This window comes from Narcine bancroftii, chromosome 3 (assembly GCF_036971445.1).
Source record: "Narcine bancroftii isolate sNarBan1 chromosome 3, sNarBan1.hap1, whole genome shotgun sequence".
Lineage (NCBI taxonomy): Eukaryota > Metazoa > Chordata > Chondrichthyes > Torpediniformes > Narcinidae > Narcine > Narcine bancroftii.
The window spans coordinates 352048870-352074643 of record NC_091471.1 but is presented as its reverse complement, the minus strand read 5'-3'; the positions used below and the strand labels follow the sequence as shown (position 1 = coordinate 352074643).

General features: G+C 38.6%; 1 protein-coding gene across 2 annotated transcripts in view; it reads right to left on the bottom strand.

The window, feature by feature from the left end:
• The window catches only part of LOC138759424 (beta-2-glycoprotein 1-like), a 57561-nt gene extending 32101 nt beyond the window's left edge, over positions 1 to 25460 (bottom strand). Inside the window, exons 1-3 of one of the 2 annotated variants that reach the window (XM_069929795.1) lie at positions 25324 to 25460; positions 18811 to 18984; positions 17267 to 17363 (exon numbers count right to left, since the gene is read on the bottom strand). In XM_069929795.1, the coding sequence (XP_069785896.1) occupies positions 17267 to 17363; positions 18811 to 18984; positions 25324 to 25390 (338 nt within the window). In that variant the 5' untranslated portion in view covers positions 25391 to 25460. The remainder of the gene's footprint in view (positions 1 to 17266; positions 17364 to 18810; positions 18985 to 25323) is intronic. The other variant, XM_069929796.1, reaches the window with a different exon arrangement.
• Positions 25461 to 25774: the final 314 nt, after the last annotated feature.

Genomic DNA, 25774 nt, shown 5'->3' with positions numbered 1-25774 from the left:
GCAAAGATTCAAGAATACAAGAACATAGAAATAGGAGCAGGAATATCCCTTCAGCACCCCAAAACTGTTCCACCATTCAAATGACTGATGTTCTACCCCAACACCAATGCCCTTCCTTATCACCATATCCTCTGAAACTGTTAATATCCAAAAATCTATCAAGCTCTGAGTCAAATGCAATGACTAAGCCTTCATAGCTGTGCAGAAAAAGGTTTGTCCATCTCAGTGCCTTTATCACTAGTCACATCCTGCCTACCTGAGAAATACCTTATTATTCCTTCTCTTTGTTCTTACTGGCGGAGGACTAATATCATTGCAGGAAGGTATGTTAGTACTACTCCAGTGTATTTAAACTAGATTTGCAGGGGGGAGGGGAAAACAAGAGTGCCAGATAGTGGGGTGAAGGAGAAAAAAGATGATGCTAAGACTGCATATAGAGACAGAAATCAAAAGGTTGTTCGTGGTGTAAATAATAGTGCATCTATTTCAGTGCAAGGTGTATTGTAAGAAAGGCAGATGAGCTTAGAGTGTGGAGTGTGGAAATATGACATCGTGGCCATTAGTGAAACGGGTGCAGGAGGGGCAGGACTGACAGCTCATTGTTCTAGGGTTCCATTGTTTCAGATGCGATAGAGTGGGAGGGATGAAAGGAGGAAGAGTGGCATTGCTTGTCAGGGAAAATACCACAGCTGTACTCAGCAGGCTAGACCAGAGGACTTATCTACTGAGGCTATATGGGTGGGCCTGTGGTAAAGGAAAGGTATGACAACCTTAATGAGGTTGTATTACAGACTACCTAATAGTCAGTGAGAATTAGAAGAGCAAATCTGTAGAGAGATAGCAGACAGCTGCAGGAAACAAAGTTGTGCTACTAGGTGATTTAATTTTCTTCACATTGACGGAGACTCCCATAATGTAAAAGGGCTGGATGAGTTAGTCAAATGATTTCAGGAAAGTTTTGGAAATCAAAATATCGAGGTACCAACTAGAAAGAGTCCAATACTGGGTTTCCTGTTAGGGAACAGATAGGACAGGTGACAGAAGTATGTGTGGGAAGGTCAATTTTGAAGAAATGAGAAATGATCTAAAAAAATGTGGATTGGGCTTGATTGTTTTCTGGCAAGGATGTGCTCGGTAAGTTGAAGACGTTCAAAGGTGAAATTTTGAAACTACAGAGTTTGTATGTTCCTGTTAGGATTAAAGGCAAAGTTAAAAGACATAAGAAACCTTGGTCTTCAAGTGATATTGGGGATCTGGTTAAGAAGAAGAAAGAGGTGTATAGCAGATATAGGCACCACAGAGCAAATGAGGTTCTGAGGAGAATAAAATGCAGTTTTAAAAAGACTTGAGGAACATAAGAAGGGCTAAAAAAAAAAAAGACAAGAGGATGCTTTGGTAGGCAAGGTGAAGGAAAATGCTCTAAGAGTAAAAGAATAGTAAGGAACAATATTTTTCCTCTTGAAGATCAGCGTTGTCATCCTCAGGAGAGATGAGGGTGATCATAAATGTATTTTTTGCATCTGTATTTACTCAGGAAACTGGTACAGAATCAAAGGACTTGAGGCAAACAAGCAGTAAGGTCATGGTTATCTATACAGATTACAGAAGATGTGCTTGCTGTTATAAAATGAATTAAGGTAGATAAATCCTCAGGGCATGACAAGATAATCCCTCGGACCTTGAGGGAGGCTTGTGGAGAACTTGCAGTGGCCTGGCAGGTATATTTAAAATGTCCTTCACCATAGATGAGGTGCCAGGGATTTTCTTCACACAGAGTGGTGGCTGTGTGGAACGAGCTTCCAAATTAAGTAGTGAATGTGGGCTCAATTTTAACATTTAAGAAAAATTTGGTCAGGTACATGTAAAGAGCGATATGCAGGTCAGTGGTTTGAGGCAGAATAATAGTTTGGCACAGAATTAACATTCAATCTATGCTAGTGAATTGAATTCATTCCATGTGATCATTCATTAATCTACAGGTTTTTCAGAATCCCAATGTATCATATTCACTGACAATCCCTCATCATCTCTACAAGACACATCTCCAAAGATCAATTTCTCAATGTTGTTATCATATCCATTTAGATATTTACCAGTATTTTCTCAATCACTGATGTCAGTCCAATGTAGTTCAATCTAAAACCAACTTATACATACGATGCTACGAAGATATTAGAGGCATGTTGGGAGTGGTATTAAACAAAGAAAATGTGGAAAACTCAGGTTAGGCATTATCAGTGGAAACTCAGCAACTTACACAGCATCCATAGAAAGTAAAAGGCAGTCAACATTTCAGGCCTGAGTCCTTCTTCATTTAGGCCAAAAAACAGGCAGGCACCTGAATAAAATGGTTTGGTAGGTGAAGGGGACAGACAGAGGTCAGACGTAATAGGTGGATGCAGAAGTGAGGGCGTAGTGTGGATTGTGGAGGATCATGTGACCTTTCCATCTGGAATCTCATAAGTTGCATCACCTGCTAATCAATGTTGGACTCTGTCCACCAATTAGTGCACACCTGATGATTGGCCCATTTAAATCCCTTACTGATTACTTGGGCTGGACTCCTCAGCTTACTGGATTTTAAAAGCTCATCACGTAAAGCAGATGATCCACTTTGCTGCTGGTTATGAATGTTGCTCTACGCCAGATTGCAAACTGTGGAGTTGTTGGTAACGTGTTGCCTACACTTAATAGGGGATCGCAGTATTGTATGGGAATATTTTGCATTGAGCTGTACCCCTTTCATTTAGGAAACTGGGAGTGCATGTTGAAGTCCCTGTCTTGTAAGAGTCTGTGAGTTGCTAAATATTACTGCATGCATGTAATAAAAAGAGAGAGACAACCACTGGTATCAGAGATTGCTGTATCCAATGTGAATGCCTATATAATTTTAGAATTAAGTGTTGTTTTGAGTCTTCCCTGTTGCGATTTCCCCGTGTACAATAAGGATCATGCTTTGTTTGTTTGCCTATATCTGGGCTCACTTCTCTGTGAAGCCACTGAACGATTTAAATCTTGAGTAATAGAGGTTAGAAGAGAGAAGGCAGAGTGAAGAAGTGTAGTTTCCCAATAGAAGAAGGGAGGACGAGGAGCTCGAGGAAATGTGTGTTGCACTTGGCACCAGTCTCTACACATATTCTTGTTAACTATTGTCAATGGAAAGAAAGAAAAAGTTAAACTGCTGGAGGAACTCAATGGGTGAAGCACATCTGTTCAGATAAAGAGATAGTTAATACTTTAGATTGAAACTCTGCATCAGGATAAGAGTGTAGTGGGGGGGGGTGCGTGGCAAGATGGTGTAAAAGAAAGACGTGAGTTCCACCTTTCCCCAGATGGATCACTAAATACCCAGTTTTTAAAAACCATAAAAGTGGTTAAAAATAATGTTTACAGTTGTTTAAATAACAGAGATCTATGATGGCGTCCAAAGTGAAAAAATTTAAACTTCGACTTCAGAAAAAATTACCAAACAAAAGTGTGGTAGAATTGAGGCCTACCTGCATAGCTGAATCCATGGAGTGGTCATTGAGAGTCTCCAAGCCTCAGAGGACCTCAGCCTATTCGAGTTTGACTCTGGTGCCGATCCTGCCTCCGCAAGGTGGCGCCGACACCTTGGTGAGTTCGGCCCTTGCTGACCTGCATTCACATGAAGCTGTGCATGCAGGTGGCTCAGCCAACAATGGGACCCGCGACCTTGCTGAGCGGCCCGGTGGCGCGCAGTGTAGCATCAGAGGACGCTCCTGCGCGTCCGATGGCGTTGCCTGGCCTGCGTGTGGCGTCCCGGGTCCGAAAGCTGTTGTACAAGTATGGGCTGTGGGGGAGCCCGAACGCCGGCATCCCGACGAGGTAGGGGTGCCGGCATCAGGTGTCCAGACCCGCAGCCATTCAGCCAAAGGACCTACGATGACTGAGGAAGAAGAGGAACTTATCTTATTGGAATTTCTCCAGGAGGAGAAGGAGCCTGTAGTTAAAGGAGGTAGATTTCAAGAAGTGGAAGTGAAATCTGGAATGGATTCAGTGTTTACTGTTTTGGAAGGGATTGCTTGTCAAATGCATAATATGTCAAAACAAATATCAACTCGAGTGAATCAAGGATTTATGGAGATGAAAATAAAAATGAATACCCTGTGTGATGAAATGTCTAGTTAAGAGTGATATTAATAAATGTATAAAATCAGTTGACACTGTGCAAGATAATTTTAAGACAATTGAAACAGCCTTCTCTGAGTGTCAAAATTAGGTAGAATTTAATGGAGAAAAAGTGGAAGGTTCTTTTGCAGATTGGGGGATTCAAAAAAGAGATTTAATGAAGAAGATTGATTCATTGGAAAATCAAAACCGAAAGAATAATGTGAAAATAGTTGGTCTTCCAGGGGACATTGAAGGTGCTGATCCTATAAAAATGTTTAAGCACAATGGATCCCAGAGGTGCTGGGTAAAGAGCTTTTCCCTGAAGGTTTGGAACTGGATAGGGCTCACAGAGCTCTGAGAAGAAAACCACTTCCAGGACAAATACTGAGAGCAGTCTTGATTTATTGTTTAAAATACCAAGATAGTGAAATGATTTTATGTATGGCAGTACAGAAAGCATGGTAGAATAGTCTCCATTAATGGTTCAAAATATCAGTGTTCTTTTATGCCGATTTGAGCCAAGAGGTTATTAGAAGACAACGAGAATTTAATATGGCCAAACATGTTTTGTGGCAAAAAAAGCTATAAGTTTGCTTTTCATTATCCTGAAATTTTGAATGTTTTTTATGGAAATTTTCAATCTCAATTCTTTGAGAATGATCATGATGCTTTGGTTTTTGCTAATTCCTTGTCGGAATTGCAAAGAAATGGGCATTCTCCTCTGTTGTCTCCTAAGGAGTGGAAATGGAAATGGACATGAGAATGGAAAGAAAGAAGAGATGACACAAAGTCTTGATGTTGAAGATTCAGAGCAGTCGTTAGGCTTGGAATCATTGGGCTGAATATATGGGCAATATTTTATTGTGTTTGATTAAATTATAAATATGTATCTGGCTGTGGGGGGGGGGGGGGCGGTGGATGACCCTGAAAATTTTGATGGTCATCTGTTGCTAGTGGGTTTACCACACCCAGATTTTTAGGGTATTACTACTTTGGGTTTTTTTTTTTTTGAGGGGTTTTATTTTTGGAAAGAATTAGAGAGGAGCATTATTTTATCATGTGTAAATATATTAGTAGTTTAAAAATATGTCTAAATTGAATTTTGCAACTTTCAATGTTCAGGGATTAAATAAGCCAATTAAGAGAGAGAATATTGGTTTATATTTAAAAAAAAAAGAAAATTGATATTGCTTTTTTACAAGAAACACATTTGACTGAAAAAGAACATTTGAAATTGAAAAGAGATTGGGTTGGTCATATTTTTTCTTCTTTTAATTCTAAGGCTAGAGGAGTAGTGATTTTGATTCATAAAAATTTACCATTTTTTTTAAACTTTATTTAAGATTTTATAACATGAATAACATATAGGATTACATTAAAAAAAATTAAGAATAAAATAAAATTACAATACAGTATCAGTAATCTAAATAAACTGTACCCTCCCCAATAATTATTACACATTAATAACCCAACTCAAATTAGTCCAATTTTTTTTAAACTTTATTTAAGATTTTATAACATGAATAACGTATAGGATTACATTTAAAAAAAAAATTAATAAAATAAAAAATTTACCATTTGAATTGGAATCTTCAGAGGGGTATGCTGGCAGAGTATTAAGAGTGAACTGTAAAATTTTTGCTGAATCTTTATGATATAGATGATGAGTGGTTTATGATATAGATGATGAGTGGTTTATGATATAGATGATGAGTGGTTTATGATATAGATGATGAGTGGTTTATGATATAGATGATGAGTGGTTTATGATATAGATGATGAGTGGTTTATGATATAGATGATGAGTGGTTTATGATATAGATGATGAGTGGTTTATGATATAGATGATGAGTGGTTTATGATATAGATGATGAGTGGTTTATGATATAGATGATGAGTGGTTTATGATATAGATGATGAGTGGTTTATGATATAGATGATGAGTGGTTTATGATATAGATGATGAGTGGTTTATGATATAGATGATGAGTGGTTTATGATATAGATGATGAGTGGTTTATGATATAGATGATGAGTGGTTTATGATATAGATGATGAGTGGTTTATGATATAGATGATGAGTGGTTTATGATATAGATGATGAGTGGTTTATGATATAGATGATGAGTGGTTTATGATATAGATGATGAGTGGTTTATGATATAGATGATGAGTGGTTTATGATATAGATGATGAGTGGTTTATGATATAGATGATGAGTGGTTTATGATATAGATGATGAGTGGTTTATGATATAGATGATGGGTGGTTTATGATATAGATGATGGGTGGTTTATGATATAGATGATGGGTGGTTTATGATATAGATGATGGGTGGTTTATGATATAGATGATGGGTGGTTTATGATATAGATGATGGGTGGTTTATGATATAGATGATGGGTGGTTTATGATATAGATGATGGGTGGTTTATGATATAGATGATGGGTGGTTTATGATATAGATGATGGGTGGTTTATGATATAGATGATGGGTGGTTTATGATATAGATGATGGGTGGTTTATGATATAGATGATGGGTGGTTTATGATATAGATGATGGGTGGTTTATGATATAGATGATGGGTGGTTTATGATATAGATGATGGGTGGTTTATGATATAGATGATGGGTGGTTTATGATATAGATGATGGGTGGTTTATGATATAGATGATGGGTGGTTTATGATATAGATGATGGGTGGTTTATGATATAGATGATGGGTGGTTTATGATATAGATGATGGGTGGTTTATGATATAGATGATGGGTGGTTTATGATATAGATGATGGGTGGTTTATGATATAGATGATGGGTGGTTTATGATATAGATGATGGGTGGTTTATGATATAGATGATGGGTGGTTTATGATATAGATGATGGGTGGTTTATGATATAGATGATGGGTGGTTTATGATATAGATGATGGGTGGTTTATGATATAGATGATGGGTGGTTTATGATATAGATGATGGGTGGTTTATGATATAGATGATGGGTGGTTTATGATATAGATGATGGGTGGTTTATGATATAGATGATGGGTGGTTTATGATATAGATGATGGGTGGTTTATGATATAGATGATGGGTGGTTTATGATATAGATGATGGGTGGTTTATGATATAGATGATGGGTGGTTTATGATATAGATGATGGGTGGTTTATGATATAGATGATGGGTGGTTTATGATATAGATGATGGGTGGTTTATGATATAGATGATGGGTGGTTTATGATATAGATGATGGGTGGTTTATGATATAGATGATGGGTGGTTTATGATATAGATGATGGGTGGTTTATGATATAGATGATGGGTGGTTTATGATATAGATGATGGGTGGTTTATGATATAGATGATGGGTGGTTTATGATATAGATGATGGGTGGTTTATGATATAGATGATGGGTGGTTTATGATATAGATGATGGGTGGTTTATGATATAGATGATGGGTGGTTTATGATATAGATGATGGGTGGTTTATGATATAGATGATGGGTGGTTTATGATATAGATGATGGGTGGTTTATGATATAGATGATGGGTGGTTTATGATATAGATGATGGGTGGTTTATGATATAGATGATGGGTGGTTTATGATATAGATGATGGGTGGTTTATGATATAGATGATGGGTGGTTTATGATATAGATGATGGGTGGTTTATGATATAGATGATGGGTGGTTTATGATATAGATGATGGGTGGTTTATGATATAGATGATGGGTGGTTTATGATATAGATGATGGGTGGTTTATGATATAGATGATGGGTGGTTTATGATATAGATGATGGGTGGTTTATGATATAGATGATGGGTGGTTTATGATATAGATGATGGGTGGTTTATGATATAGATGATGGGTGGTTTATGATATAGATGATGGGTGGTTTATGATATAGATGATGGGTGGTTTATGATATAGATGATGGGTGGTTTATGATATAGATGATGGGTGGTTTATGATATAGATGATGGGTGGTTTATGATATAGATGATGGGTGGTTTATGATATAGATGATGGGTGGTTTATGATATAGATGATGGGTGGTTTATGATATAGATGATGGGTGGTTTATGATATAGATGATGGGTGGTTTATGATATAGATGATGGGTGGTTTATGATATAGATGATGGGTGGTTTATGATATAGATGATGGGTGGTTTATGATATAGATGATGGGTGGTTTATGATATAGATGATGGGTGGTTTATGATATAGATGATGGGTGGTTTATGATATAGATGATGGGTGGTTTATGATATAGATGATGGGTGGTTTATGATATAGATGATGGGTGGTTTATGATATAGATGATGGGTGGTTTATGATATAGATGATGGGTGGTTTATGATATAGATGATGGGTGGTTTATGATATAGATGATGGGTGGTTTATGATATAGATGATGGGTGGTTTATGATATAGATGATGGGTGGTTTATGATATAGATGATGGGTGGTTTATGATATAGATGATGGGTGGTTTATGATATAGATGATGGGTGGTTTATGATATAGATGATGGGTGGTTTATGATATAGATGATGGGTGGTTTATGATATAGATGATGGGTGGTTTATGATATAGATGATGGGTGGTTTATGATATAGATGATGGGTGGTTTATGATATAGATGATGGGTGGTTTATGATATAGATGATGGGTGGTTTATGATATAGATGATGGGTGGTTTATGATATAGATGATGGGTGGTTTATGATATAGATGATGGGTGGTTTATGATATAGATGATGGGTGGTTTATGATATAGATGATGGGTGGTTTATGATATAGATGATGGGTGGTTTATGATATAGATGATGGGTGGTTTATGATATAGATGATGGGTGGTTTATGATATAGATGATGGGTGGTTTATGATATAGATGATGGGTGGTTTATGATATAGATGATGGGTGGTTTATGATATAGATGATGGGTGGTTTATGATATAGATGATGGGTGGTTTATGATATAGATGATGGGTGGTTTATGATATAGATGATGGGTGGTTTATGATATAGATGATGGGTGGTTTATGATATAGATGATGGGTGGTTTATGATATAGATGATGGGTGGTTTATGATATAGATGATGGGTGGTTTATGATATAGATGATGGGTGGTTTATGATATAGATGATGGGTGGTTTATGATATAGATGATGGGTGGTTTATGATATAGATGATGGGTGGTTTATGATATAGATGATGGGTGGTTTATGATATAGATGATGGGTGGTTTATGATATAGATGATGGGTGGTTTATGATATAGATGATGGGTGGTTTATGATATAGATGATGGGTGGTTTATGATATAGATGATGGGTGGTTTATGATATAGATGATGGGTGGTTTATGATATAGATGATGGGTGGTTTATGATATAGATGATGGGTGGTTTATGATATAGATGATGGGTGGTTTATGATATAGATGATGGGTGGTTTATGATATAGATGATGAGTGGTTTATTTCAGAAGCTTTTTTAATTGTTAACTCAAGCAAATGAAAATGTCTTAGTTGGTGGTAATTTTAATTGTGTTTTGGACCCTTTATTGGACAAAAATCCAGAAAGTATAAGGAAATCAAAGATGGCAATACAAATTAATGCGCTAATGAAATATTTAAATTTGGTGGATATTTGGAGAAAATTTAATCTGACAGAGAAAGATTTTTCTTTTTAATCTTCATGACATATTCGTTTTCTAGAATTGATTTATTTTTGGTATCAGCACATTTAGAAAGTAGAGTATTAAGAGCTGAATATAAAAGTAGAGTTACATCAGATCATTGATTATTTTTTTCTTGTGAAAGTTCGGAGGTTGTTCATCCATCGTTTAGATGGAGGTTTAATGCAATGTTATTGCAAAAAACAGAGTTTGTTACTTTTTTCAAAGAACATCTATTTTTGACAGAAAATGTTGATTCTGTGGATAGTCATTTTGTAATATGGGATGCTTTAAAAGCTTATTTGGGGGAAAAATTATTAGTTGTTCTACAAAAGTTAAGAAACAACATATGGCAGAAAGTTTAGAGTTAGAAAATAAGATTGCTGAGTTAGAGAGATTTTCAGAAAAATGTAACAGAAGATAAAAGTCACATTAATGAGGTTGAAATTATGTTATAATACTTTACAAACTTATCAGTTTGAGCACTTAAATAATCGATCTAAACAACGTTCTTATGAGTTGGGGGGAAAAGAGCTCATAAGGTACTTGCTTGGCAACTGAAAGCTGAACAGACATCTCTGATTATTAATGCTGTTGAGAAGAATTCAAAAGTTACTTATAAATCTCAGGAAATTAATGACCAGTTTTATTCATTTTATTTAAAAATATATACTTCTGAGGGGAAACAGGATAATGGTTTTATTGACTTGCTTATCTAAATTAAAGTTACTGGTATTAGATGGAAATGAGGTTCAGGAATTGGAATCTTCATTTATGGATTTTGAAATTAAGGAAACTACTCAGGAAATGCCTAATGGAAAGTCCTCAGGGGATGATGGGTTCCCTGTGGAATTTTATAAATTTTCTATGATGATTTTTCTAATGTATTTGGAGAAGTGTTAAATCAAGTTACTGAAGATCAGAAGTTGCCAGAATCATGTTCAAGTGCTTTAATAACTGTCATTCCAAAGAAAAATAGATCATTAAAAGTGTCTTCATAGACTCCTATTTCTTTATTAAATGTAGATTATAAAATTATAGTGAAAGTATTAGCTAATAGCCTTGCTAAATACTTAACTAAATTGGTACATATTGATTAAACAGGTTTTATTAAGAATAGAAATGCATCAGACAATGTATTTCGATTAATTACTTTGGTCAACGCATATTGAAAGTGACCTAACCACCTAATGTGGTTGCATTAGATGCAGCAAAAGGTTTTGATAGGGTTGAGCGGGATTTTTTTATTTAAAGTGTTAGAGAAATTTAAATTCAGCCCTTCTTTTATTGGTTGGGTTAAGGTTTTGTATATGAACCCGATTGCTAGGGTGGTGACAAATGGACAGATTTCTTTACCATTTAAATTGACTCATTCAACTCAACAGGGCTGCCCATTGTCACCAGCCATATTTGTGTTATTATTGAACCGTTAGCTCAGGCTATTAGACAAAATGAAGAAATTAGAGGGATGAGGATTAAGAATGAAGAATATAAAATTAATTTGTTTGCGAACAATGTGTTTGTATATTTGACGGAACCGGAATGGTCGTTGAAACAATTGCAAGAGTTTTCTGAAATTTGGAGAATTATCGGGATATAAAGTTAATTGGGACAAAAGTGAAATTTACCAGTTGGAGTGGGAGATTATTCCAAATTTAAAACAATTACAAAATTAAGGTGGACAAGTAAAATTAAATATGTAGGTGTGTTTATGGATATGAATTGTCAAGAATTTTATCAATTAAATTATGTACTATATTAAGACGGATTAAAGCAATTTCGATTAAGTGGAAAGATTGTCCATTAACTTTGATTGGTCAGGTTAATTGTATTAAAATGAATATTTTTCCTCATTCAATATTTATTTCAGTCATTGCCTTGTTTACTTTCTAAGGGCTTTTTTTCAAGATTTGAATAAAGCAGTGCGAGAGTTTTTATGGAAAGATAAATTAGCTCCAATGGCATTGCATAGACTTACATGGAAGTATACATTGGGTGGACTACAATTACCACATTTTCAAGATTATTATGAAGTGACCCAGTTGAAGTTCATTAGTAGATTGATGGATTTAGATCAGCCTCCCAGTTGGGCTAAAGTGGAGATGGCGTGTTTTTCTAGGGTTGAAATACATGAATTTATATTTTGTTGGGATTTGATTTTGTTACAGTTGTATGATATGCCGATATTGAAGCATTTGTTAAAGATTTGGATTTTTTTTAAAAATAGGGTGTTAGGGTCGAAAGATAAATGATCAATTTTAACTCCAGCTTATTCCTTTTTCAATGTTTAATAATTATTTAAAGATTTGGGATTCTAAGGGTAGAAAGACAATACAAGATTGTTTTGTAGAGGGGAAATTTCTTTCTTTTAATCAATTGAGAGAAAGATTTGATATACCTGTAAATTCCTTGTGTATTATCAACTTAGAGCTTTGATAAAAGATAATTATCGTAGAGAGATGATTTTACCTACTTTGTTGAGATTTGAATCTTTGATTTCCTCTATATCGAAAAAGGGTTATATTTCAGTTGTGTATAATTTGTTACAACATAGTATGGATTACAATGGCGTGAAGCAAGGCTGCGTTCTCACACCAACCTCTTTTCAATCTTCTTCAGCATGATGCTGAAACAAGCCATGAAAGACCTCAACAATGAAGAAGCTGTTTACATCCAGTACTGCACGGATGGCAGCCTCTTCAATCTGAGGCGCCTGCAAGCTCACACCAAGACACAAGAGCAACTTGTCCATGAACTACTCTTTGCAGACAATGCCGCTTTAGTTGCCCATTCAGAACCAGCTCTTCAGCACTTGACGACCTGTTTTGTGGAAGCTGCCAAAGTGTTTGGCCTGGAAGTCAGCCTGAAGAAAACTGAGGTCCTCCATCAGCCAGCTCCCCACCATGACTACCAGCCCCCCCACATTTCCATCGGGCACACAAAACTCAAAACGGTCAACCAGTTTACCTATCTCGGCTGCACCATTTCATCGGATGCAAGGAGCGACAACAAGATAGACAACAGACTCGCCAAGGCAAATAGCACTTTTGGAAGACTACACAAAAGAGTCTGGAAAAACAACCAACTGAAAAACCTCACAAAGATTAGCGTATACAGAGCCGTTGTCATACCCACATTCCTGTTCGGCTTGGAATCGTGGGTCCTCTACCGGCATCACCTATGGCTCCTAGAACGCTTCCACCAGTGTTGTCTTCGCTCCATCCTCAACATTCATTGGAGCGACTTCATCACCAACAACAAAGTACTCGAGATGGCAGAGGCCAACAGCATCGAATCCACACTGCTGAAGATCCAACTGCGCTGGGCAGGTCACGTCTCCAGAATGAAGGACCATCGCCTTCCCAAGATCGTGTTATATGGCGAGCTCTCCACTGGCCACTGAGACAAAGGTGCACCAAAGAAGAGGTACAAGGACTGCTTAAAGAAATCTCTTGGTGCCTGCCACATTGACCACCGCCAGTGGGCTGATATTGCCTCAAATCGTGCATCTTGGCACCTCACAGTTCGGTGGGCAGCAACCTCCTTTGAAGAAGACCACAGAGCCCACCTCACTGACAAAAGACAAAGGAGGAAAAACCCAACACCCAACCCCAACCAACCAATTTTCCCTTGCAACCGCTGCAACCGTGTCTGCCTGTCCCACATCGGACTTGTCAGCCACAAACAAGCCTGCAGCTGACGTGGACATTACCCCTCCATAAATCTTCGTCCGCGAAGCCAAGCCAAAGGAGTATGGATAAGACGGATTGGGAGAAATCTAAACTTAAATGGGAGAGTGATTTAGTATTTATTTTTCCCAAAGATAATGTGTCAGGACAACGTAATTAAATTGACTAATGTAAGATATGGAATAGTTAGTTATAATTTTTTTACATCAATTATATTTGACCCTGGTAAACTTTAAAAAAAAAAAAAAAAAAAAAAAAAAAATTAAAATATGGGTTTAGTCATTTGGATTCTTGTTTTAGATGTGGCTCATGTATTGGAACTTTTCTACATGCTGTTTGGACTTGTGTTAAAGTTCAATCATTTTGGCAAGGAATTAAAGTAGTTTTGGAGAAATTATATAATTTTATATTACCATTTTTTGTTGGGAAATTTGTATTTTTTAAGGGAAATAGGATTGGATAAAATTCAAATTGCTTTTGTACGTTTGATGTTATCAGTAGTGCGTAAATGTGTTGCTATTACTTGGAAAGATGATACTGAGATTAATATATCACGTTGGCATAATGAATTAAAAGCATGTATTGTTATGGAAAAAATTACTTATAATTTACATGATAATTCTTCTTCTTTTATTAGTAAATGGTCTCCATATTTGAAATATATGCATTTAGATATACTTTGAAATGTTGTTAACATTTATAATATTTTCTTTTTATGTATTTTTTGTGCTCCCCTTAAGGGAGTTGGCTGTAGGGGTGGGATGGGTGGTAATGTAAAATCTTTATTGATTATTTCTATACTGTATGTTATGTTTTTATCTTTTAAATAAAGTTTGGGAAAAAAGGATAAGAGTGGAGAACAGTGGTTTTCAAACTCTCCCCCTGAACTCGCATTCCACCTTGAGCAATCCCTATGCCACAAGTGCTTTATGATTAGTAAGGGATTGCTTAAGGTAGTATGTGAGTGAGGAGGGAAGGCTGAGAATCACTGCTCTAGACCCATTTGTTACTGAAATATTTTTCTTGAGAAAAATTGTCATTGGCCCATTTCCTTTGGAGTTATGAAACCGTGCACAAAATGAGTCAATTAGGTATGATTAAAACAGTGGTTTTCCAACCTTTTTCTTTCCACTCACATACCACCTTAAGCAATCCCTTACTAATCCCAGAGCACTTATAGCATAGGGATTGCTTAAAGAGGAATGTGAGTTTAGGGGGGCAGTTTGAAAACCACTGATGTTGAGTGAACAGTCAGCAAATGAAAATGAGTGGGAAGGATGTGATGGAGGCTGGTAGGTGATGGGTAGAGATGGATAAGGGGGAGTGATGAGCAGACAAAGCTAGATGAGACAGACTGAAAACAGAAAGGGGAAGGGACAGGAAAAATAAAAGAAGGGAGATGAAACCCAGGTAGGTAGGTATGGGCAAATAGAACCAGATGGGGTGGGGTAACGAGTCTTGGTAATGAGGGGGGAAGGGATACAAAAGGTGAAGAGTCACTGGGTGGACAAAAAATGGGAAAGGAACATGGAAAGTTACCTAAAGTTAGAAAAATTAGTTTTGATTCCATTGCTTTGCAGGGTGCCTCAGCAGCATATGAACTGTTATTCTTCTAGTTTGCATTTGGCCTCACTGTGCTAGTGGAGGAGGTTAAGTGCATGCAAGTTGCGTGGGAATGAGAGTTTAAGTTCCATACAAAAGGAAGTTCTGGATGTCTGCTATGAAATGTTGTAGGTGCTCTGCAAATCCATCATCTAGTCTACACTTTATCTTTCTGACATAGATGAGGTCTCATCAAGAGCATCAAATGCAATGGATGAGGTTGGAGGAGATGCATGTGAATATCTACCTTTACCAAGGTTAGGTTCCTGCGTCCCTTGATCCCTACAGCCAGAGGGGAAAGTGCCTGGGGATGGGTAGATCAGGGAGTCATTGGGGGGGGGGGGGTGGTCCCTGTGGAAAGCAGGAAAAAGGAAAAGAAATGTGGGATCTCGTTATATCTGGTAAAAATGATGTGGAGGCTGATGGGACCAAGGGAACTCTGTCTCTGTGGGTGATGGGCAATTGAAAGAAAATGCAGCAGAGAGAACACCCTCCTTCCAGAAGGAGAAAGGCATTTTATAAATCCCAGAGTAGAAAGTGCCACCTTGAGAACAGATGAGAATGATTTGGAGAGACTTGGATATAATCCTAACAGGAGACTGGAGAGGAGGAGGTGTGGTCGAGGTAGCTTGTGAACATTGAATTTTTCAATTTCAGGACATGCACACATTCCACCCTTTACCATTTCCCTTCCCCTTCTCCTCAATTCCAGGATTCATTATCCTCCCCCACCTGGTTCCCTTCTGTCCTTCATCCAGGTACCTTTTCCCTTGGTTCACCTCTCCTATCCCCTCCTCCTCATTTACCTGATTCCATCTGCCCATCATTCTTCCTTTATCTGGTTCCACATCACTTACCATTCTCCTTCCCCTTTCCCCACCTGGCTCCATTTGCTCATCATGCTCCTCCTCATCTTCATCTCGTCTTACCTACCAACCTCTGTTTTGACACTTCCCCTCACTTCTATGTACTGGCTATCTTCCCCCAACCATCTAAATCCTGGTTCAGGATATTGACACAAACCATCAACTGTTCCTTTGTCTTCACGGATGCTACTTTATCTGCTGAATTCTTCCAGCATTTTATATTTTATAAATCCAAATTCTAGCACCTGTAGTTTCTTGTAGCCCTGTGGAAGTATCAGTTAATGTTTCAGACTGCGGATTCTTCATCAGCACTGTTCCAACCTGATGACTTTTCCAGAATTTTCTATTTTTATTTCAGATTTACAGCATCTTCAGGTCTTTTTGTACTTTGGTTATGGTAGATCAGTGGTTTTCAAACTTTTTCTTTCCACTTGCATACCATCTTAAGTAATCCCTATGCCATTGCTGCTCTGTGATTAGTAAGGGATTACTTAAGGTCGTTGGTGAGTGGAATGAAAAAGTTTGAAAACCACTGTGGGGTAGATTGTTCAACCCCATTAAAGAACATGTTGAGATGAAAGAAACTCTAAGCAGTAATTGAATGAAATACTACTTGATTTTTCAAAAACTAGATCTCTTTGAGGAACAGAGAGCAGCACGGCTAGCATAACAGTAGGCACAATGCCATTACAATGCCAGCTCTCCAGGATTCAAATCGGGAGGCACTGGCTCATGGGCCAGAAGGGCCTGTTACCATGCTGTCTGTCTTTTTTTTTTAAAAAAAAGTCCAAGCATTGATTGAAGGGGAAATTAAAGACACTCAAGAAGTGAAGTCTCAGGAAAACAAAACAATGTTGTGAGTAAATGCTACAAACCTAAGGACTGAAAGTGTTTTAGAATTCAGCAAAGTTTGACCAAGAAATAGTTGAAGAAAGGGAAGATGAATTATAGGACTAAATTAGCAAGAAACATCAAAAGACACTTAAAGTTGACAAGTAATGGAAGGTGATATGATGGCGCCCAACAGAAGGATTTTGGGAACAGATGACTTTTTTGCATCCCGAGTGAAGCACAAAAGTCTGGTACTCACTCCCGAAAATGGTGAAGGCAGAAGCTCTTGTATTTTTAAATAAGTTGGTGTGTGGTGAACTGTAACATGGTAAGCAAGAATTGGGAAATGAGATTAAGTGCAGAAGCCATTTGTTGCCTGTTTTGGACTCTGTGGGCTGAACAGATTAGTAAGGTTCCATATTTCAAGTTGTTGTACCTTCTCCAGACAGTACCTACCCTTCATTGCAATTGTAGTAAATATGCTTCCCAAACGTGAACTCTGTTGCTTGCATTTCTCCATTTTCCAGCATTTTTGGAATGGTACAAGTTCTTGCTTTTAGAGGAAGAAAACACACAATATTTAACAATCTTGCCATGTAATAAAATTACAATCTTCTTGATGAACTCTGGCAGGATAATTTATACCTGGACACAAGCAAGATTCATCTATTTGTTTAAGATGCCCTAATATCCTTGACACAGGAGAAACAAAATACACCTGTTTAATCTCCAAGCATGAACTTCACTATCAATCACCGGACACTAATTCTTAATTACATTCCAGATCCTTCTGTCTCTGACTTCCTCCACTGTCCCATTGATGCTTAATGTCAGCTCAAGGAACAACATGCATCTTCTGTCTCGATGTGTTTCCTATTTGTCTTCTATCCTTAAAGCACTATCACCTTTCCCTCCCCTGGGAACAGCCCTTTGGACTCTGTCCCCATTTTCATGGACTACCAACAAGCACATATACTGTGTTTTCCCCATTTTCTGGGACTGTCCATTGCAATAGTGTGGATCTCCCAGTGGACACCCATTTAAATTCCTCATCCCATTCCCATTCTGACATGCATGTCCCTAGTATTGAGTACTCTCAGACTGAGACCACCTGCAAATTGGAGGAACAACACCTCATTGTCTGACTGGACACCCTCCAACCAGATGGCATTAATATCAACTTCTCTGCCTTTTGTTGAAACCATCCTTCCTCTCACTTCTTCACCTGCTGCCTCCCCCAGCTCTGGCTCTCTCCATTTTCCCTGTCTTTCTTCGCAAAGACATAATCAATTCTCGCCTCTCCACTTATCATGTCCAATTAACATTTTTTTGTTGGTCTAGACTCCTCCCCCAGCCAGAATTGTCTGTATTCTGAGGTTTCCTGGGTTTTTTTTTTGCTCATTCTACTTATTCTTTGAAGAAAGGTTCAGATCTGAAATGTCAGCAATATATCATTCTCCTATGAACACTGAAAGATCAGCTGAGTTCCTCCAGCATTTCAGTGTGTTTTTACTGGTTTTGTATCCAACATCAGCTGGTTCATACTGGTGTTGTGCTGTACTTTACCCTACTCATAGACCCAGTCAGGAGTATATATTATGAAAGGCTAAAAATGGCCAGAGTCCAAAGGGTAATCGTGCTTGTTATTTTTCACTTTTTCATTTCTGATGAGTTCTTTATCTAAAATGACAACTGCTTTTCTTCCCAGTGATGCTGCTTGATCTCCTGATTGTTCCTAGCATTTTCTACTTTTGTTTCTACTTTCTGACATCTGCTGTATTATCATTACTGCCCTATCACCCTCAAGCACCCACTACTGCCCTAGAAACGAGAGTTTTGGTATCAATTGGAAATAAATTTCGAGCCCAGAAGGCTGTGATGCATTTAACTAAAAGATAATGGCCTGTCCCTCAGACTTCAGCAAATGAAGAAGCTACCTGACCTCAGAGAATTGCAGTTGCAGGTGAAATTGTTCACAATTTTATTTTTGTAACACTTACGTTTACAGTTAAAATTGGGTTTGGCCCAAATGCCATTCTTTGGACAGACAATGTTGTTGTGGCCAATGCCTGTGTACCCAAGTATACAGGAGTATATCACTTTTTCACCAGGTTCGTAGATGATCTTTTCATTTATATTCTTTGCATTGTTGACTTCTGGTGGTCTGCCACATGCTGCAGAGAAGGAGAAAATCATGATTTTCTCTGCAAAATACTTTTATTTTTTTTTTGTTTTCCCTCTTTTAGGTTGCTGTGCCTCTACTTTCCCATCTAAAATCACATTGCTCAAACCAGGAGAAAGTAGAAGAATGGGATAGGGAAGGTTATCTGTTCATCTAGCCCAGGAGTGGCCAAATTGTTTTGGTTGTGGGACACTGTTGAGTCCTTTAACAAGCTGTTTAAAGCCGGTACAGGGTGACAGCAGTTGGATTGGGCAGTTGGACACTGTGGAGGGGTGCTGAAGCTTCATTCCCCACTCTGCAGGTCTGCGCCAGCAGAAGTGCTGCAATTACAGCAGCTTTACCATTTTTTTCCTTCTAACGGGCCCCTTAAAAAAGGGCAATGGGCTGCAGTTGGCCCAGGTGCTGTAGTTTGAGTGCCCTTGATCTAGCCCATTCATCAAATGGCCTGATAATTGGATTAAAAACTACCAATACAGTTAATAAAACATAGCAGTCAGTTAATTCACCATTGAGCCAGAATCCCCCTAATTAATGGTCATAATCAATTATCCCTTTCTCAGCAATGGTGAATCCATATCAGAACCCACTTATCATGGAGACTCTCTCACACAGTGTTTAAACCTTTGAATGGTCCCTTAAATTCATATCTTATCTACTTTATACAAAGTATGATTCCATCAGGACATTGCTGCGTTGTGAAATCTTAAATTTAACAAAACATCACTGCAATGCAGAACAAGCCCATTCGCCTCATTGACATCATGTTGGCTGATTGTCTAACAATCCAGTCCATTTCATTCCCTCCTTTTTCCCCAAAGCTCTTGAAATATTTTTTCTTTCAAATAATTGTCCAGTTATTAGCATATTTCATACCCCAGAGAGCAGTGGATGCTCTGGATAAAGGGAGAAGATGGAAGTATCTTGGACACTCTCTGGTGATCCAATGATAAAAGATCAGGCTGCAAAATGGAGTTGAAGGCACAGATTATCATTCAATTGAGGCAAGGAACTGAATAGCTTGTTCCTGCTCCTATTTCTGATGGAAGCAGATAAATGGTTACTTTCCTAGTGTAAATATTCTTCAATATGGCATACCCTGTATTCTTTGGCTTGGCTTCGCGGACGAAGATTTATGGAGGGGGTAAAAGTCCACGTCAGCTGCAGGCTCGTTTGTGGCTGACCAGTCCGATGCGGGACAGGCAGACACGGTTGCAGCGGCTGCAGGGGAAAATTGGTTGGTTGGGGTTGGGTGTTGGGTTTTTCCTCCTTTGCCTTTTGTCAGTGAGGTGGGCTCTGCGGTCTTCTTCAAAGGAGGTTGCTGCCCGCCAAATTGTGAGGCGCCAAGATGCACGGTTTGAGGCGATATCAGCCCACTGGCGGTGGTCAATGTGGCAGGCACCAAGAGATTTCTTTAGGCAGTCCTTGTACCTTTTCTTTGGTGCACCTCTGTCACGGTGGCCTGTGGAGAGCTCGCCATATAACACGATCTTGGGAAGGCGATGGTCCTCCATTCTGGAGACGTGACCCACCCAGCGCAGCTGGATCTTCAGCAGCGTGGACTTGATGCTGTCGACCTCTGCCATCTCGAGTACTTCGACGTTAGGGATGAAAGCGCTCCAATGGATGTTGAGGATGGAGTGGAGACAATGCTGGTGGAAGCGTTCTAGGAGCCGTAGGTGATGCCGGTAGAGGACCCATGATTCGGAGCCGAACAGGAGTGTGGGTATGACAACGGCTCTGTATATGCTTATCTTTGTGAGGTTTTTCAGTTGGGTGTTTTTCCAGACTCTTTTATGTAGTCTTCCAAAGGCGCTATTTGCCTTGGCGAGTCTGTTGTCTATCTCATTGTCGATCCTTGCATCTGATGAAATGGTGCAGCTGAGATAGGTAAACTGGTTGACCGTTTTGAGTTTTGTGTGCCCGATGGAGATGTGGGGGGGCTGGTAGTCATGGTGGTGAGCTGGCTGATGGAGGACCTCCGTTTTCTTCAGGCTGACTTCCAGGCCAAACATTACATTTCAAACAATTTACCAATCAATGTCACAAGAACAGTGACCTTTCATAAAGTTCTGCAAACAAGCCTTGAAATATATTTGCAATCAATACCATGAAACATGAAGGCAGTTGGACAGTGTTGGCCATTCATCCTGCTGACAACCTATACTCTGTAATCACCCCAATTAAATTCATTGAATGGTAAGCATAAGGAGGATGTTTACAATAGTGTTCTACTCACAACAGATACTTCAAGCCTGGGATATTCCCTTCCCTTGTTGGACTATACAGTGTCAATGAACCCTCCTGAATACTGTACATCGAACAAATTGTTCCCCATCTAAGCCTCTAACACAAATGGAGTCCCAGACAATATTGAGGAAATTAAAATCACCCACTATAACTACCCTCCTGCTTTTTCATCTTTCCACAATTCTACACCAGTTCCTCTATCTCCTTTTTACAATTGGAAGGCCTCGAGTGGGGTTGCACCTTTCTTATTCCTGAGCTCTACCCATATTAAATCATTGGATGAGCCCATCAATATGTTCTAAGTGCCACTGTGATATTCTCCCTGATCCATAGGGGATTTCCCCACCTCTTTTACATCCTCTTGATTATGTCTGAATCATCAAAACCCCAAAATATTGATAAGCCATACCTGCCCTTCTCTCAACAAAGTTTGGGTACATTGCCATTCTGTGTACTAATCCAGGCTCCAGTTCATCTGCCTAATCTTAATACTTCCTGCATTGAAATAAATTCACCAGCCCACCATTCTCTACATTATTATTAATCTGGCCCTGCTTGTTGTTTCTTTCAGATGTGCTTCACCTGACCTCTACCTTTCCCTCAGTCCTTCACTTGGTGACCTACTCTGGTTCTCACCATCCTGTCATGCCAGGTTAGGTTTCTTTTTATCATGGGCAGAGGGTGTTGCTGACAAGGCCAAGAATTCATGATCAATTCCACCTGCTCTTGCACTGAATGGTTTGCTGGGCATTTCCAAGGGTAGAAAAGAATCATTTAAGATGTTAAAGGCTAGCAGACTGATAGGATTTTCACAATTGTGCTAGTTACATGTCAGCATCATTGATATCATCTTTTTTTAAAACAAATAACTTAAATAATTTAACTTCTAGGAGTTGAATTGATGGATCTGGATCTTTTACCCAGGCCTGTAGATTAATTTTCATGTAACATAGTCCCAATGCAGCTATAAGTTATAATTCAGAGATTGGATGAAAGCTGGACTGGCAGACTCTGATGTTCTATAATGTGGACAATTAGCCCATATGATAGGCATTGCCTAGACTTGGATATGATTAAAATCAGTCTGGTTCCTGGGAGACCATAACCCTTGTATCATTCAGTATTTGGTGAAGTATGGAATGCAGATGAAAAGAGAAATTGTTGGAGAAAAGAATGAAGATATGATGACTATGTATAGGATCGTGGCTCAGGTGAATTTGCTGTTGGGTGTCACTTTTGAAAGGTGGAGATGGGAAGCAGTGTCACAGTGACCATTTGCAATACCATATGTCTCATTTCAATTCTATGGAGAATCAATTGCCTCAAACAAGGATATCTTTCCTTGATGCTTCAAGTCTGTGTGCTGTTTATGTACTTAACAGTACAGTAAGCATCCAATTATGTTCACCAGTGGGATGTACCTGTTACAAGTTCAAATGGTGAGAGCAGAAAACTTGCAACTGCAAGAAAGTACCAGCAAAATGGAAGGACAAATCCCTTGGTAAGAAGTGATAGATATGAATGAGGCTCAGGCCAAAATGTCTGAATTGTCAGGGAGACTTGGTAAAAATGACAGGAATGTTCAGCATTTATCTTGATGGTTAGTTATATTTTTCAAAGGCAATAAAGTTACATGGATTCTAAAGCGTACATGATTCTTGAATGAAGGAATCAAAAAAAAATTAGTCATACTTCAACCATCACTATCCTCCATATTTGCCATCTTAGTAATTACTGATGCAATGTGTTCATTTAGTTCCTTAGCCACTAATCATAAATCTCCCCGTTTTACCTTAAGTGGTCTTATCCTTTCCCTAGTTATCCTCTTGTTTTTCATGCAAGTATAAATGCCTTGGACATTTTGGCCTTCCTAATGTTCTGCAGGGTCCTATCAGATTGTGGCTTCCTGAACCTTTCACACACCACCTTTTCCTTTTTCACTATGTGTATGATCTCACTCATCATCCAAGATTCTCAAACCTTATCATCCCCCATCTTTCCTTCACACTGGAACATGCCAGTCCTGGACTTTAATTTGTTGGTCCTTAAACAATTCTCAGTTGTGGCCATTGATGGCATTGTCCCACACAAAGCTAATGTTAGATTATTAACAGTCTTTTTAGTCCAGACTGTTGTATTCAGACCTTCTATTCTAAAGAAGTATTCTGCAGAAAGATTGACAGAACATGTTTTGAATGTCAATTGACTATCGCCATTGGATGTCAGTGTGTGTTTTAGGGCATAGCTCCCATGATTGGGACACAGATATTGGATATCACAGCATCCTGATATCCATCTGTTAAAGTTAGTGTTGGAGCACCAAGGGGACTGTTCTGTATAAAGAAAGGTGATGAGTCAGCTTGCAGGAGGGAGACTGAAAACTTGGCTGACTGATACACCAATAACAACCTTGCACTCAATGTCACCAAAACTATGAAGCTGATTGTTGATGTCAGGAAGGGGTAATCCAGAGGTGTAAAATCCAGTGATTATTGGGGGATCAGCGGTGGAGAGAGTAAAGTTTGAGTTTTTGGGAATCATTATCTCAGGGGATCTTTCCTGGACTGAACACACTAATGGCATTGTGAAAAAAGCACATCAGCACCTCTACTTTCTCAGGAGCTTGAGGAGGTTTGGTTTGACATGTGAAATCCTGACAAATTTCTACAGATATGTGGTTGAAAATGTGCTGACTGCTACCATGATCTGGTTTGGGGATACCAATATCCCTGAGAGTAATCCCCTGCAAAATGTAGTAGATGCAGCCCAGGACATCACAGGTAAAACCCTCCCCACTATCAAGAACATCAGAGGAGCAGCAATCATCAAGGATCCACATCACCCAGCACACACTATGTTCTCACTGCAGTCAACAGGAAAGAGGTCCAGGTGCCACAAGACTCGAACCACCAGGTTCAGGAACAGCTGCTACCCCTCCACCATCAGACTCTTCAACAACAAACTTAACCAACAACTCATTTAAGGACTTGTACTTTTTGCCCTTTATTGATTTTTTTTCTCTCTATATTGCACAGTTTGTTTACATTTCTTTACTGTTTACATTGGTACATTGAGTCCGGTTTTTTTTGCACAACCACTAAGTTGTAATTTGGCCTCACCCACAGAAAAATAAATCTCAGGGTTGTTTGTATGTACTCTGACAATAAATCTGAAATCTTAAGTATGAATAAAAACAAGGTGTTAAGATCATGTCGCAGTTGACAATGCATCCTCTTATCTACTTTCAGACTGACTGATAGACAGTCTCGTTTTGTTATTTCATTGAACATCATTCACATGAAATGATCATACTCTGATGGAGAAATTGATGCACAGGATATTGCCGAAGGAAGCTGCATTTACATGACTATTTTCTGCTTGCTGACAAGGAAATGCTCAATCGTGTCTCTTGACTCTGTCCATTTCAGGGGTGGAAAGCAGCTTCACATTTGCACTTCTCCCCAAAATAAGACGCAGTTGAAAAATGCCATCATGGTTTCCAGGTCAATAATTTGGGAGGAAACTAGAGATTGGAATTTCAAAAGCATCCTTTGGAAAAAAAAATGGAAAAGACTACAGCCAAATTCTGTTTTTTACCAAATTACTCTACTGTGTTTACTGGAATTTTGAGGAACCATTTATATGGGTAATATTTACCAAATTAACTACATCTATACCCATAGTACCACCTTCATTCCCCCAGCCCCGAGTTCTGACAGACCAAAGTCCTAAGAATCAGTAAGCCACCTGTCACCCATTTTCCAAATGGGCCATACTCCCTCAGTAAAGTTTCATTGCGAAATGTCAGAAGTCGCATGCTGAACCAGAGCAGAGGAGATTCTACCCCCTTTCCCCCACTCCCCATCCCACAGTGGCAGAGAAAAGGATTGGTTTTGACAGCAACTGGATGGACAGGCAGGCATTTGGTAATCCAGCCACCTTCTGCCTTGAAACCAAAGTTAGGATCATCAGCTGGCTCCTTATCCAGTCTGTGCACGAGTTTGGTTATATTCTCCACAATACAGTACAAGAAAAATCAAATTGGAAAACTTTCATTAAAACTTTACAATTTATCATCACTTACCTGCTGAAATGCATTTATAAATATACAGTTGATAAGCTAAAGTGAAAAAGAAATGTGTAGTTAGCATCTTCCAGTTTTTTCAAAGGTGTAATGTGGAGAACAGATCCAGACGGTGTGCCTGGATAATGTTGCAGCACAAAATATATTGCAAATATTTTATCAATCCATCTCAGGTTACTGACCGGGGGAATGAAAAAAGGGTAAATGTTTCTTTATCATATGACATTGTGCAAACTTCCTGGTCCAGCTATTTCCCAATCTGTACATTTCTGGCCTAAACAATGTAGCCTTCTGCTTTAATTGGGGACAAAGGCTTCTGGATTAGGGGAAGCAACTGTATCCCCTGTAACATGTATTGAATTATTTTTATCATTATCAAGCAACAGAAAACACTCTCCTGCAATTTGTTAATGGTCATGAACCATCCAAAAGACACAAATTAAGACTTGCA